The 17292-nt window shown below is 40.8% G+C and overlaps 1 protein-coding gene across 2 annotated transcripts in view; it reads left to right on the top strand.

Moving 5' to 3' along the window:
* Window positions 1-17292, top strand: part of DNAJC27 (DnaJ heat shock protein family (Hsp40) member C27) — a 68239-nt gene that overhangs the window by 28161 nt on the left and 22786 nt on the right. For both annotated transcript variants that reach the window (XR_004538783.1, XM_033937687.1), the window contains exon 5: window positions 10000-10122. Coding sequence is in view for 1 of the 2 variants with exons in the window: in XM_033937687.1 (XP_033793578.1) it covers window positions 10000-10122 (123 nt within the window). In the remaining variant the exon portion in view is untranslated. The remainder of the gene's footprint in view (window positions 1-9999; window positions 10123-17292) is intronic.

Here is a 17292-nt window from a genome sequence, read left to right as displayed (position 1 = left end):
AGTGTGTGCTACTCTGATGTACACACCAAAGTTGATTAGTGCATATTAGCAAAGGGGCATATGTAAGGGTGGAACATGGGCATGTCTCCAAGTGACACATGCAACTTATACTATCAGTTGTACACAATTGCATGGTTCACTTAGGTACTCCAGCCATTGACCTGTCACAAGTACGTATGCCCTTTGGCGTGGCTTTGTGCTAGTATTTCATATAGTTGTCCTAGAATTAGTGCTAAGCCCAGCCCATCATGGCACCTACATTTTGGTGCTAAATTGTAGAATTACCTGATACATTGTACATTTGAAAAGGAACAGGAAAATACCTATTACTGTATATCTGAAAGTAACTCACTTTGTCTTTTTGAGAAAAACGTGCTAAATTCAAATCCCTTATCGTTCTACATCTTTGAACCCATTTCTCTCCTAACAGGTTTATCATATCCAAATAAACTTTTTAAGCCATGACTTTTGCAAGTAAAAGGGTCCCTTGTAAAAGTCAAGAATAACAAAATAAGTCAATTCAGTTGAATCACAAGTTCAGTTTGTTTATTATTTTGAATTTTTTCTAATAAGTAGCATATATGCAATGATTGAGTTGTGGGTTCTTTTATAGGGCTACTACCCTGGGGGAATTTTACTTTTCTGAGTATATGACATATACAAAAAGGACATTTTGCATTTAGAATGTTTCATTAGTACAGAGTACACTTTCTTTTTTAGTATACATTGAGGATTTTCATGTCTCATACAAGCACCTAAACATAGAAACATGATGGCAGATAAAGGCCAAATGGCCCATCTAGTCTGAGAGATCCCAGGTGCCTATCCCAGGCCCTTTTGAATTCAGACACAGTCTCTGTCTCCATCACCTCTTCTGGGAGACTGTTCCATGCATCTACCACCCTTTCTGTAAAAAAGTATTTCCTTAGATTACACCTATCTCCCTGTCAAACATATTTTGACTTAGGAGTTCAAACCTGCCATCTTCTGTCCCTTGAATAATCCTCTATCTGTCTGTGTCTTTCTGTCTCTCTCTGTCTTTTTGTGTGTCTGTCTCTCCTTACAAATATAAAGTTCCTCTCATAGGAAATCCACCAAGAGTACTATAGTTGAACCTATCCACAAGGAGAAGGAACTGGGCTTATACATAACCTCAAAAAAAAATACTTAGTAAGATAAGTTGAAAATGGTTTACCTAAAGATGTTGTCCCTCTTCATAAAAAATAGACTGCCTGTTTTCTTGGTTTCCCATAAATACATGCTTCCTGTGAGTTAGATATATTTTTGATTTATAATATAAAAATACCAACTCCAGTACTGTGTCTGCTCTTTCACCAAGCATAAGCACCACATGTATTCACAAAAAGCCTAGCAATAGTTGCAGTCAGTGCTCCCTCTAAGCGGGCGGGTGGTGTGAGCAAAATTTTTTCCCCGTGCGCTAAAAATATCGGGCGCCAGCGCCAACTCGCCCGATTCTCCTCTCGCCGCGGCCTGCCATCTCCGTACGCCGTGCGCTGTGACGTGACATTGTGCGCTGTGAGGCAATATTTTGTGCGCCAGCGCACGCCAGCGCATCTTAGAGGGAACACTGGTTGCAGTGCATCTTATATGGAGTGCAGAAAAAGGCAGACCAGAGGGAAGTGGCATCACAAACCAAACGTAAGAGAAGAACAGTGTAGAACGCCACAGATGGAACACAGGTGGAACCAAATGAGGAAGCAGCTTTTATTAGACCCAAAATGGCCTGTGTTACAGCGAATGCCTGCATCAAGAGCCAGAGGGCATCACAACTTAAGAATGCTTTTTTATGTACTTATTACTGAATTTTGTAACACTGCTATTGTTGAACTCAGACAGGAAGTTTCAAGTTTTATTAAAATTTGATAAAATTGCTTGGCTGGTTTTCTAAGCGAGTTACAGTAAAATAATTTTGGGATTAAAAGATTACAATACAAATAACAGAACTAAACTTTGACATTTGACTAACGGGAAATGCAAGGTTGCAGGGTATGAAATACAATTGTAAAAGAAAAGGAGAACATTTAAGGTAAGGACAAAAGGACCGGAGCAAAACAGTGTTTCCTTGATAGTTGATGGTCTAGAAATGAAGGACATCATGGTGTAAAAGCTTCTTTAAACAAATGACTTACGTAAACCCTTGAAAGGGTCGAGATTTTTTTCAGTTCTTAGATTGGTGGGAAGCGAATTCCAGTATTGCGGAGCGATAACAGAGAAGATGTCCTGGCATTTGGTACTAATTTTTTTAAAAAGGAATTTTCAATAAATATACAACATAACAAATTAAACAAATATAACAATAGCTGCATTAATAATATAAATTGCAAATGTATACATAACAACCTTGAAAGTTAACCAGGACAGTGAGTCTAATGATGTTCCAGTTTCTAATAAAGGATGATATATGATTATACTAATTATTCTTAATGATGGGATAGTTAATAATCCAAGATCAGTTGATCTAAGTGTTTGGGACGGTTCATAGGGAATGAGAAGTTTATTAATGAATTGGGGGGGGGTCTTTGTTATTAACGTTTTAAATGTTAATAGTGAAATTTTATAATAAATCCTATATTTTATTGGGAGCCAGTGGGCCTTTTCCAACAGAGGGGTAACATGGTCATAATTTTTAGAATTTAGAGCTTGCCCAACACGCTTCTGACCCCTGATGCAGGCAATTGTTGAAAAACGGCCATTATGGCTACAATGAAAGCTCTTCCTTTCACATTTGGCTTTTCCTATTTTTTTTTTCCATCTGTAGCATACTACACTGTTGTCCTACATTTATATGGTGTGTACATTTCTTAGTTTGGACAATTAGCTGGCCAAAAGTGCATCTCAGACACCATAGAATCAATGACTGCTACAATCCAGATGATACAGAAAGGGGTAAATTCTCTATTAGTACGTCTAACATAGGCGTGCTTTAGACGTCCGGCAAACGCAAGTGTCAATCAAACGGTACTTAGGCGTGCGGTAGACGTCCCTACAACCTCTTCGCGCAAAATAGACGCAGGTTTCTGAAACGTCATTAAGACGTCTCCAATGGACCCGTGATAGATGTGGGTACGGTTTGTTTTTTTTTAGATTATACTTTATTTATACTCTTTATTATCACTCATTCAGCATTGTAAGTATAGGATGATGAAAAAGATAACTAAAACACAGTATACCATTTTGTAAACTATATATTAGTTGATCTAGCAATATCAGTGAGGTAGGGAATGGCAGACAGAGAACACTGCTGTGTTGTATCTTTTTCCTCTAGGATATCAGAATTGTACAGTTTACCATTAATACAAGGAAAAAAAATATGTTATGTTTCAAAGGAGAACTAGAAGATGAAACGTACCGAGTGGGTGTTGAACTTAGATTATCAGTATGGAAGGTGGGAACCGGTAGATGTATGCTACACAGAAAGCTGTACAGAAATGTCATACTCACCTCCTATTAGAAGTGGTAAGGATAGGACTTTGAACACCATATAAACTTCGTTTAAGTTCCACAAAGACTGGCAGGAAAGGCACCCTAAGTCATCCAATAAGCTTTCTCTCGATTTCCCAGAGACATTATTTCAGAGAGGATAGTTTAGAAGTGATATCTTGCTCGAAAGAACACTCTCCTGGTCTTAAAACATTGCAACAATCAGCTCATTCTTCAGAACAAAGGTAAATCCCATAACTTACACTGGCCCAACTTAGAAACAGAATCAAAACACAGATTAGACCTGAATGTGGCTTCTAGTTCACAGGAAGAGGAAGTAGCAAGCAGCACAATGCTGATCTCATTGTGACATCATCAAGGTGCACCTGGAAGGTAGATATGCCACAAGTAAAAGACAAGCCGGGAGTTGAACTCACAACCTACAGATGATCGATATAGTGCTTTTACTCACTGACCTACACCTGTGTCTCTGGTTCCCCTGTCATAGCATACCTTAGTGATGTGCCAAGGTATAATCAGCTTAGCTATCATATCACAATTAGCTGACACAAAAAAGTGGTAGCTCAATGGTTTAAAGCACTGCTTTCACTGACCCGAAATCCATATTCTCAAGTATGGTTGAATACATAGTCCAAAAGTGCTGTTTTGATCACACGCAAATTCAACTTCTCTAATGTTTTGTATCTGGTATTGCTAATGTGCTGTTTCAGATGAAAATGAGATGTGATTGGTCTGTATCTTGTAATTTTATTCAAATGAGTATTGTGTCAGCTGAAGGAGTTGAGGGTGTTAAAACCGAACTGTACTACTGAATGAATCTATTCCGTTTAGGCGCTTAACATTCGGCGTCCTATATGCTGCAATAATGGCATTCCTTTGGTAAGTAATCACAACATCCTTAAATGGTTTAAGATTTTTATTGTAGAATATCATGTCATTTCATTGACACTCAAAAGTCCAGAAAAGCGGTGTGAAATTGTAACACATGCAACTGCAGTTCGCTGAGATGGATCACAGCTACACCGGTATACAGAGTATGCCACTCCTAGGTCCAAATCAACTCCCAGCCTACAGGAGGAAAGGGTACAATGTCAGTGCCTGTGAAATATTAAGATTTCCTCATGGTAGGGTAAGGCAGGATGTAGGAAAAGGAAGACAGATTCAGAGATGTAGAATGTTCTTCGGTGCACTGGAAGAAAGGAAAGTAAGGAGGTCAGAGAATAAAGGCCAGAGGTTTCTGCCATAGAAGCAAGGGAAATAAAAGCCGTCCTCCTTGTTACAGAGTCCATATGTGAGCTAAGAACCTATACACACTGGTTGGAATGTTGAAGGTTAGTAGAAGTGAGCACAAATGTCTCATACCTACCTATGCACAAGTATCAGGAATACGTCACAGGATCCGCCCATATCACAGGAACAGCTTCACGATGAGATGCTAGCCACAGGAGGAGGAGGAGGAGATCAGCTGGGCCCGAACACCTGTGTTTTTCATCAATAATTCCAATAGTGAGTTTGAATAGGTAATTTTCATCTTTTCTCTGTCCTAATAAATATAATGTCAATGGAACACATTATATTGCATGGATAACAAACCACATTTCTGCCCAAACAATAATATAATTTACACATGGCTTTTACAACCCCCTTTTTTTTCTCAACAAACAGCACTGCAATCGGCTCTCTTTTGAAAGCAAAGAAAAAACAGCACACATTATCAGCACTTAAAAAGAGAATAAACAGATACACACCTTAACATTCAAGCTTCCCTCATTGCAAAATGGAGGTCTTCAGTTGCACAAAACTGACCTCATTGTGACCTCATCATTCTGCACCTTCAAAGTAGTATGCTACAATTAAAAGATGTGCTGGGTGTAGAACTCACAATCTCTGGATGTTAGGAGCACAGGCTGGCTCCTAACACATAGAGCTACAGCTGCTTCTACTTAGGTCCATCTCACCACCCTTTCATATCATACTTGACTGAGCTGTCTATGCTCATTAGCTATCATATCAGGATGAACTCAAATAAGTTTAAGCAAAGGAATGCCTAAAGATTTGGAAGGTTTTCAAGTAGAAAACAAATATCAAATATGTATTAAAGAATTGCAGCACAAATGACGCTGATCGGTAAGGGCAAAAAAAACACCACTTTTCCGGTATGACGCCTAAACGGAACAGATTACTTACAGTCATATATCCATTAGTACAGTGCTTAGAATGAAGATTAGCGTGTGAGAAAAATGGAGCTTCACCTCACATGCATTCAAGCACACTTGGGAATATGGGTTTGGGGCTCAGTGAAAGCAGCGCTTTTAACCATTGAGCTACCACTCTTTTGTCTCAGCCTACTATGACATTATAGCTAAACTCCTTTTCCCTTAGTACTTCACTAACAGCACTGCAATCGGCTCTCTTTTGAAAGCAAAGAAAAATCAGCACACATTATCAGCACTTAAAAAGAGAATAAACAGATACACACCTTAACATTCAGCTTCCCTTATTGCAAAATGGAGGTCTTCAGTTGCACAAAACTGACCTCATTGTGACCTCATCAATCTGCACCTTCAAAGTAGTATGCCACAATTAAAAGATGTGCTGGGTGTAGAACTCACAACCTCTGGATGTTAGGAGCGTCTATGTGTCGTTTATTTCCCAATTAACAATTAAGACCCTTAACTCTGTAATTATTCACTTACATCGGACGTCCAAAGCACGCCTAAGTTAAACGCAGTAATAGAGAATTTACTCCAAAATGTCTTAGATTTATTTCTGTTTGACTTTCTGAAAAATGCAGCAATGAAACTTTGCTGCTATAGTGATTTAAGATGTGGTTTTGAGTTGGTTATCTTATGTTCTAGTACTTTTAGATGTATCTGCAGCATTTGATAGCAGTTAATCATGTTATTTTCCTGAAGTGTGTAGCTGTTGTTGAGAGTCAAGGCATAGTATTGAATTGGTTTGCCTCCTTCCCCATGGATCTTAGACAACAAATTTTTGACAATTGTTCTTCATGGTTTATAGTGTGTACTGGGATCCCTCAAGGATTACTTCTGTCTGTTATTTAACATCTACAACCAATTTGGCATAAATTTTGATTATGAAATTCCCATTTTACAGGTTGGATTTTTTTTTTGTGCCAGTTAACATGGTGCAGGAGACTCAACATGTGACATCTATATTTGAAGACTGTTGAAACTTAAATGACTGTCAGTCAGCTCTGTTTAAATGTGTAGGAAAAGAGATTGTTTGAGTAGTTCTTCTGTCACTCAATTTCCCACTCAGTTTGTTATTGATAATAGGATATCTATTTCTATATCTTTAGGGAATCTAGGAACTATCATCAACCCTGGACTGACTTTGAGGGATCATTTGAGATAAATGGTAAAGTAGGTTTTATTAAAGGTTAAGATTTTGTGAAGGCTGAAACCTTATTTGAACATTATATATAGATTATTCATTTTTCAATCCTTGATCGTATCCTTCTGTAATTCTCATATGTTAGAGCTTGCTAATTTTAGCTTTGCAGTCTCTTTAAGTTGCACAAATTGCAGTGATATGGATTTTGTCAGGGGCCAACCAATTTGAAAATGCTACTCCATTCTTATTTGTGTTGTATTTGTTGCCATTTTAAATCCTCACGTAGGTTCACAAAGCATTAAACAAAGCACCAATGTCTACTTCTACCATGATACAGCTTTATCATTCATCTAGGTCATTGAGATCTGGGAATCCCCGCTTATTGGATGTACCCACTTTCCATCAAGTCCACATAATGGAAACTCACATTTGAGGGGGGTTTTCAGTTGCAGGTCCACTTTTATGGAATGCTCTTCCAGTTGAGTTATATAAAGTAACAATGTGAACAGCTGAAAATGTATTGTGTCAGCATTTGCCACAATTTTAAAGTAGCAGATGGCTGTTAGTTACAAGTTTTCTGTTGTATAATTGTAACCATGATGTGAATTGTTTGACTACATTTTTATGTGAATTAGTTTGTTTATGTACATGTTATATGTAACCCGTTTTCTGTTGTAAGAAATAGCAGGCTATACAATTTTGAAATAAATGTGTTGGAATCTCAAGAGAAATTACCCCATTCTCACTTAAGCATTTCACCTCCATTAATTACCCCATTCTCACTTAAGCATGTCACCTCTGTTAAAAGTCGTAGGAGTACTGCTATACTCAACTAGGGCAGAAATGTTTTCTTCTGCAGGAAAAGACTGGTATCTGTGGCAGGAGAAATAAGTTGATAGACATCAGCATAGAATATGTTGTGTGTCGTGACATCAGCAATCTATGTAATTGCCTAGTCATGTCTCAATATGAGATGAGCACAATCAACCCTGTATTTTCAGTGGCTACTATCTAATTAGATAGTGGATTCTCTCTTTTGCCCAGGCAGACTGACATTTGAATGAGCATGTCAAGGCTCAAGATGTTGCAGCCATAGTGGCCTACCTGAGATCCTCCATCAAGGCTGCAAAGTGGACTTCTTTTACACTCATTAACATCCATATGTATGGGGACTTCTAATGCAACAATATAATAGGTTTGGTCAGTCAGTTCTAAAGTATATCTCTGAGATTTGGAATTCAAAGCCATCCTATTTAGGGCCTGTTCTGTTTCCAGATATTGCCCTTTTTTAAACAGTTTTGTCCTGGCATTGTTTTTCCATTTTCCCTTTCTTTCTTAAAAGCAACTTGTAAGAAGGGATTTCCATCTGAGGACTGCTATCCTGCTTGCCATCAGAAAGAATGTGGTTGCTTATTTGTAATAGCTGTTCTTTGAGTGCAGCAGACTTATCAGGCCTCAAAAAGCCCACCCATCTTCCTTAGGAGTAAGCTTTTCATAGTACTAACTTTGTATAGAACTGAGGTAGCCATGTGTGATGAGACAATGTGGGAATCCCATGTGTTTTGAAGCCATTTCAGAAACCAATACTTTATGTACACTGCTCAGACACAATTTCCATTGAATAATATGCCCCTTCTGTGAATACTACTGTAGTATCCTGCTGTCCTTGAACACTTGTTGCAAGTAGTGAATTTTGCTATACATCCAAGATGGGTTACTACTTGTCTTCCATTACTTAGGAAATATAGTTGCACCCACTGGAGGGCAGTGTAGGGCTTGCAGTATTATAGGCTAACGTTCCAAAACCTGTTAAACTCATTTTTGAAAATATGTAGTTGTATCAAAAACAGACTGCATTGATAGAAAGTCATTTGTGAAATTTGCACTAAAAGGCATTTATTCATAAGGTCTATGATTAGTTAGTTACATGAAAACAATGTATTATGTCTACTAGAATTCTTGAAAATAAAAATGCTTTTTTGCTCTTCCCAGGATTTAGAACTAAGCAGTAAATATCATTCACCTGTGCAGTTTTTCCTGTTAAAATCAAAGTAGAAAAATGTTATATAGTATTGGTTCATTGAATTTATATTTTATTGGGGAGCTCCAGGTAGAGCTGGTAACGGTATAGATATGGGTGACCTGTCATTCCCGCACCGGACAAAAATGCGCTGACAATCCTGTGCAGGACTTATGCACGCCGGCTTAAAACAGTTACTGTTAGCGCTGCGAGGGGGTGTGGGGGGAACCCTCAACACAACTTACAAGTGTTTGTTTGCGCTCCTATTGGGGAGGGGTGTGGGGGGAAACCCACTACGCTAAAAACTGCCAAATACCCAAAAAAATAAGCAAAACAGCAGTTTTCAGTGTTGTGGGGGGGTTCCACCCCCCAACGGAAGCACGAACACTTGTACGTTTACTGGGTGGGGTTCCCACACACACACTCACGGCGCTAACAGTAACTGTTTTAAGCGGCACGCATAAGTCCTGCGTGGGATTGTCGGTGCGCTTTTGTCTGGCGTGTTTCTGTTACAGTACCATTTGATTTCTGTTGGCCGTAGCATGTGCACGCATGTGTGTGTGTGCTGTAAGATATTTTCTAAATAGAAGGTTTAAGATGGAACGTTCTTTAATTGTGCTGGTAAAAGATTCCACTATTTTGCTGACAGGTTTGGAAAGGCTGTAGAGTAAGACTTGCGCATATCTAGGTACCGTGATAGAAATGTGCCGGACAAAAGCGCACCGACAATCGTATGCCGACCACCTCTCCCATGTCAATAGGTGATCGAGCTCTCTACATACTCATCACCCCAGAAACCAGGAAAGTGACACTGATACCAGAATCCGTAATGTCAAGATTGGCCATATCTGGTGTTGTAATCTTCTCTCCAAACCATATACCAAAATCATACACCTACATGAACACAAACCAAGATATCTATGTCATGGGCCCTAAAGAAATAATGTAAATCCTGGACATGACCAGGCTCTTCTAAATTGTAAATCCCATTGAACTCCTTCTAGGGCATATTAGCAGTCCATAAATACTAATGTAATATTTAGTGACAATCATGTCTAAATGTCAGAAATCTATCCCTGTTTGAAATATTCTGAAATGACAGTGTGCAAGAGATCTGTTGCAGCTTTTTTGGCTAATTTCCTTTTTCTGATTTTGTACAGATTGACTCTCCTAAGCATCGCTGTGTGGATGAAAGCGAAGGCAGGCTCTGGGCTGAAAGCCGAGGCTTTCTGTACTTTGAAACTTCTGCACAGACTGGAGACGGCATTAATGAGATGTTTCAGGTATTGTGAATATAATGCTTTTTAACGTGTTGTGTTTTGTTGGTTTTTGGTTGTTGTTTTTTTTAAACCTTTTTCCCTTTGGTCATAATCATAAGATGTATGGAGACAGGCCTTAATGACCTCAAATATGTATACTTTGGAGGAAAGGCAGGAGAGCGGGAGATATGATGGAGACATTTAAATGCCTACATAGCATAAATGTGCATGAGGCGAGTCTCTTTCATATGAAAGAAAGCTCTGGAATGAGAGGGCATAGGAAGTTAAGAGGTGATAAGCTCAGGGGGTAATCTAAAGAAATACTTTTTACTGAAAGGGTGGTAGGCTTAGGGGTAATCTAAGGAAATACTGAAAAGGTGGTAGATGCGTGGAATAGTCTCCCAGTATAGGTGGTGGAAAAAGACTGTGTCTGAATTCCCAGGCACATGGGATCTGTTTGGGAAAGGAGGAGATAGTGGATGCTGTAGATGGGCAGACTGAATGGGCCATTTGGCCTTTATCTGCTGTTATGTTTCTATGTGTCATCCTTCGTGGCAGGGATGGACTGACCATCGGAACAATAGGGCAGTGCTTGAGGACCAACGGCAGTAAGGGGCTCACTTTCCACTAGCTTCCATCTAATTTAATCACTTTTAGTAGGCCCTTATTGCCTGAGGGCTCAGAACACTGCCCCTGCTTCACAACTTTCTTTAATCAACCATGTTCAGTTCTGCCTCAGTGAAGGGTAGAGTCTAGGACTTGGACATCACGGATTCAAAACCAAGGATTTTCAGTGAATGTATTTTAAATGTTATATCCTGCATTATCTACACAGTTGCCAAGTGGTGCTATTAAACAGTAATAATTTATCCATCCCTTCTAGGGCTATTGTGAACACACACTTTCAGCTGTACCTCAGCCCACATTACCCAGGAAGAGGAGTAGTTTTGGGATTGAACCACAGACCCATGCTTGGCAAGGGACTGGCCTAAGCAATACATTCTATTAAAAAAGAAATGGGAGATAGCAAAACTTCTTTACTATGAAGAGGATTTGATGGGGCCAAAGCAGGGTTGTGTTCAAATGTCAATATTATGTAAGGTACACATGTAAATAAGGGGGCATGCTCAGGGCCGGATTAATGAATAGGCCCAGTAGGCACGTGCCTAGGGCCCGAAATAGGGTGGCCCACTGAAGGACAACGTACCATGCCATTTTATTTTCAGACAGCAATGGGCCCCCACCCAATGACAACAATGCCGGCCTGGCCCCCCCCCCCCCCCCCGGCATCGACAGACGGCAGCACAGCCAACCGCCAGCATCAATGGCAACGTGTCCAACGCATCTCCAAAAAGGTCCCGCGATGACTGCATCTGCCGGTCCATCCCCCTCTGACGTCACTTCTTCCAGCAGACACAGTCATCGCAGGATCTTCATGGAGCTAAGCCAGCTGCATTAACGTTGATGCCGGGGAGAGGCCACGTTGCTGTCCATTGATGTCAGGAGGGGCGGTGTTGTTGTCATCGTCGATGCCGGGTGAAGGCCCGTTGCTTTAGGGGAGGCCCGTTGCTGTTGCTGTGTGGAAAGGGTGGTGGAGGGAGAGAAAAGGGGCAGATGCTGATGGAATTGTGCAGGGAATGAGGGAAAGACATAAGGGGGAAGGAAACTGGATAGAATTGTGTTGGAGGGAAATAAAGGGGGCTAATGTTGATGGAATTGGTGTGCAGGGAAAAGGGGAGACATAAGGGGGAATGATACTGGATGGAATTGGGTTGGAGGGAAAGAAAGGGGGCAGATTCTGATGGAATTGTGCAGGGAAAGGGGGAAGACATAAGGGGGAAGGATACTGGATAGAATTGGGTTGGAGGGAAAGAAAGGGAGCTAATGTTGATGGAATTGTTGTGCAGGGAAAGGGGGAAAACAAGTGGGAAGGATACTGGATGGATATAGGTTGGAGGGAAAGAAAGGGGGCAGATGATGATGGAAGTGGTGGAAGAGAGATGAGAGAGTGAAATGCCAGACGGTGTGGGTGTGGGAGAGGTAAGGGAAGAAGAGGAGAGAGATGCCAGATCATTGGAGGAGGGGATGGAAGAAGATGGATGCCAGACCAATGGGGGTGAAGGGAAAGATGGAAGGAGGAGGAATTCAGTTTCTGGAAGTGGCATAGAAGGAAAGATGAAAGGAAGAGAGTGACAAGAAAATGAGGAGAGCAGAAACCAGAGAAGACAAAGGTAGCAAAAAAAAATTCTATTTATTTTTTATTTTTTGCTTTAGGGGACATGCATCGCTGTTTCTGTGGTGTTGCATTCTTGGTCCAGCTTCTTGGTGGTTCAATTTAACCTTTGTCTTTGTATTTCTATTTTATCCTCCCTTTTACAAAGCTGTAGAGCATTTTTTAGCACCGGCCGTGGTCTATGAGCATCTGAGCTGTTACCACCGTGGCTAAAAATCATACTACAGTTTTGTAAAAGGGGGAGAGGTTAGTTACATATTCCATACTAGACAAAGGTGTTTTCTGTGTTCTGTTTGTATGAAAGACATGGTTTTTTTGTTAGCGTTGACTAGCCTTGTTTGGCGAAATGCATTGGGCATGGTTCTTGGGAACACCTTGAATAAACCTGACTTGAATCTCCTTATTTTCTGCCAATCTTCTTTTATTTCATGTTGCTTGCCTTGTTGTTTAATTGCAAGTTAACATACATGGAATGTAACATACTAGAGGAGTTACAAATTTGGTTGTTTATACATACATATGGGTTACAGTTGGTTGATGTAGAGTGAGGCAGTTAGGCATTGTAAACTTGGTTATTATTAATATAGATTTATATTTTGGATAGTATTACTGCTTTACAATATATTTGAACACTTTTATATATGCATGGAAAGGGTTCAGAGTTAAAGTCCTTGGTAAGTAAGTGGGAAGGGGGATTTGTTCAGAGATGTTTGGGGGTTGCATAGAAGAAAAACTGTGCACTGGTTTGCTAATCTTTGTTTGTTTTGAATTTTAAAAAAAGAAATATAAGTGGAAATAAAGAAGTAAAGAAGAAAACAGGTAAATGGGGGCGGGGTGTGGGCAGGGCAGGCCCGGGGGGCCCAGTGTACTTGTATTCCTAGGCGCCCTCGAAGAATTAATCCTACCCTGGGCATGCTCATATGAAAACCCCCTTTGCATTTACATGCTATGTAATTTGCACTTCTAGTGCAACAGGAATATCAGTCTTAACCAGTGGGTATTTACCCTCTTTACCACGAAGTCTCTAGTGAGCCTAATTTACATATTCTTTAGCTCTTCCTCCTCTCACTGGGCTGTGCTAGATTTCCTCAGTCTTACTCTCTACAGTGAAGTTGCAGGAGCTTCTCTGTTCTGTTCACATTTATTTTCTTATTTTCAGGTTTTTCTCCTGTAAGCAAGGCTTTTAGTGCTGCAGAGGCTCTCGGTTCCCCCGAGATAGCTCTGGCTGCAAGAAGATACAGACCCTCAGGGCAGAGGTCTGTAGCCCACAGGCACATGCTTTGCATAATTCCTGTGTGGCCATCCTGCATTAACAGTCTGGAAGCTCAGGAACCGTTCCCTTGGGATCAGGGTCACCACTGATTTTGTCCACAGTGGGCTTGAGCGCAGGCTGTGCGGCTTCCATGGCAGGATTTTACCAGTATTTGGGCCGATTTCATTCCTCCCCCCACAGCATCATGTAGGCTCTAGTGCGGGTCTGAGAGTCCAGGCTTTTCTGAGGCAGAAATCTTCTCATACCCCTGCCTAGAAGTTCACTGTTAGCAGCTCCCAGCATCCAGCGTGGCACTGTGAGTAAAGCTGTTACAACCTATGGGAAAATTGGAGAAAGGATTCTTTAAAAGTTAATTTTGAAGATTTCTGATGCTAGAGACAGGGCCCCTCCCCTCCCCAAAAAAGCCCTTCCCTGTATTTGTGGTGTTTTATTTTTGCCTCTATGGGCCGTTTTAGATGCTAATATTGCTATCACTCGATTAAACCAACTGAAAATTCTTACTAAAGATTTGCAATTAAACCAGAATCATCAACTAAGAACATAAGTAATGCCTCCGCTGGGTCAGACCTGAGGTCCATCGCGCCCAGCAGCCTGCTCACGCGGCAGCCCAACAGGTCCAGGACCTGTGTAGTAATTCTCTATCTATACCCTTCTATCCCCTTTTCCAGCAGGAAATTGTCCAATCCTTTCTTAAACCCAAGTACCGTACTATGCCCTATTACGTCCTCTGGAAGTGCATTCCAGGTGTCCACCACACGTTGGGTAAAGAAGAACTTCCTAGCAAATCATCCACATATATGTTGCAAAGATCCTTCACAACAATTTCTCTAGTGGTGCGTCCTGAGCCATCAGAAGCGGCACCCCAAATACATAAAGTATTAGTTCAAGGGGTTAGTTTGCCGCTGGTGCTTCCTCATAAGCTCATGTACCACTTTATTACTTTTTATAATTTTTGTAGCTTATAGTTTATCTCTATATTTAATTAATCATTAGCACCTTGTTTAATAAGTACTTAATAAATACTTTGAAAAATGAATTGAACTTATCTTTTTTCAAAGTCCTGGTTCAGAAAAAGCTAACACCAGGAATAGCAAGCTGCTGACGCAGATGTGATGCTTTTAAACACCGTATTGCATTTTTTCAATTGGTGCAGAAGATACAATTATGTCATTTTTTCCAACATAACCCAATTGGGATGGACATTTCCATTAAATCCAATCATTTACGCTGGTATCCCCCTGGATCAATGGCTCCTATGATCTATACCTTTCAATTGACAGTGCTGAAAGATGTAGAGGCAATCGAAAAGCAATCTTATAAGATCTCATTCAATATTTCAAAAAATGAGTATCAAGGATTGCTAGAATTGAGAGACAATCATGATCTTATAATTTTACGTGCTGACAAAGGGGGTATTACTACAATTCAAATGTCTGATCAATACATTTCAGAAGTCAATCGTCAACTTATGGACAATATAGCTTATCTGCAGCTGACCCATGAAGTCCTGGCAGAACCATTATCTGTTCTTTTCAATCTTTCCCTAAGCACAGGAAGGGTCCCCTTGGACTGGAAAACCGCCAACGTAATCCCACTCCACAAAAAGGGCTGCAGGACAGAGACAGCAAACTACAGACCAGTGAGTCTCACGTCTATAGTGTGTAAACTCATGGAAACACTGATCAAACAGAATCTTGACACAATCCTAGACGAAGAAAAACTGCGTGATCCACACCAACACGGGTTCACCCAGGGTAGATCCTGCCAATCTAATCTGATTAGCTTTTTTGACTGGGTTACTAGACAACTGGACGCCGGAGAGTCACTGGACGTGGTATATTTGGACTTCAGTAAAGCATTTGATAGCGTCCCTCATCGAAGATTACTGAACAAGCTGAAATCGATAGGATTAGGAGACACTCTAACTACATGGGTTGGGGATTGGCTGAGCGGTAGACTTCAGAAGGTGGTGGTGAACGGTACCCCATCTGAAGCATCGGACGTGATCAGTGGAGTGCCGCAGGGCTCGGTCCTGGGCCCGATTCTATTTAACTTATTCATAAGGGATATAACGCAAGGACTTAGAGGAAGGGTATCACTGTTCGCCGACGACGCCAAACTTTGCAACATAGTAGGCAAAAGCTTATTACCTGATAATATGACACACGACCTACTGTTGCTGGAACAATGGTCATCTACTTGGCAGCTAGGCTTCAATGCTAAAAAATGCAAGAGAATGCACCTGGGTAAGAGAAACCCGCGTAGAACTTATGTACTAAATGGTGAGACCTTGGCTAGGTCGCGGAACGCGACCTAGGGGTGATCATTAGTGAGGACATGAAGGTTGCCAATCAAGTGGAGAAGGCTTCCTCCAGGGCAAGACAAATGATGGGGTGTATCCGCAGAGGTTTCGTCAGCAGGAGACCTGAAGTTATGATGCCATTGTACAGAGCCATGGTGAGGCCTCACTTGGAGTACTGTGTTCAGTTTTGGAGACCACACTACCAAAAGGACGTGCTGAGGATCGAGTCAGTTCAGCAAACGGCCACCAGGATGGTCTTGGGGCTCAAGGATCTCATGTATGAAGAAAGATTAAAAAAATTGCGGCTGTATTCACTTGAGGAAAGAAGAGAACGGGGAGATATGATTGAAACATATAAGTACATCACTGGACGCATTGAGTCAGAAGATGATATCTTCTGGCTCATGGGACCCTCGACCACCAGAGGGCATCCGCTGAAAATCAGGGGAGGGAAGTTTCATGGTACTTCTTCACCGAAAGAGTAGTGGATCATTGGAACAGACTCCCACTCCAGGTGAAAAAGGCCAGCAGCGTGACAGATTTTAAGAGAAAATGGGATACTCACGTGGGATCTTTAAGGGAGTAAATTCAGGGGAGGGGATACTTGGAATGGGCAGACTTGGTGGGCTATAGCCCTTTTCTGCTGCTTTTTTCTATGTTTCTATGTTTCTATGCTTCCTGAATTGCAGTTAATAATCAAACAAAGAATGGAGGAAATGTTTAAGATTGGGATGCTGACTTCAAAGAGAGATCCTTTTTGTATCCTGCGTTTCCAGTCGCTCCTAGAATTTACTTTCTTCCCAAGGTCCATAAAGATCTGCAGTCTCCACCTGGAAGACCGATAGTAGCCATGAGAAATTCAGTATTGGAACCCCATTCCCAATTTATAGATGTTTTTTGAAAACAGCTGTGAGAAAAGTAAAATCATTTCTGCAAGACACTACTCATTTGTTACAATTGCTTGCAAATCTAGAATTTCCCTATCAAGCTTTTTTAATATCTTTTGATATTGTTTTCCTATGTACTATGATACCTCAAGATCTGGCATCATTGGCTATTTATAAGGTGTTAACAGAAAGGGAGATGCCTCAACATATTTCAACTGAATTTCTGATGGACTTGGCACATTTAGTTATCAACAAAAATTACTTCTTTTTTCAAAAATAATTTTTTCAGCAGACTCAGGGAGTAGCAATGGGGGCCACGTTGACTCCCTCTGTGGCCACCTTGGTAGTGGCAGACTTTGAAGAACGTTTTATCTATTCCTCCACTTATTTCCAGAAGATTACTTTTTGGAGACGTTATCTGCATGACATCATTTTCATCTGGGTTGGGACTGAGGAAGAGTTATTACAGTTTTTTTCATGGATGAATTCTCTGACTATT

The sequence above is a fragment of the Geotrypetes seraphini genome, chromosome 3, assembly GCF_902459505.1.
Source record: "Geotrypetes seraphini chromosome 3, aGeoSer1.1, whole genome shotgun sequence".
Classification (NCBI taxonomy): Eukaryota; Metazoa; Chordata; class Amphibia; order Gymnophiona; family Dermophiidae; genus Geotrypetes; species Geotrypetes seraphini.
Note: the sequence above shows the minus strand (reverse complement) of the source record. Positions and strands in the feature narration are given on the sequence as shown.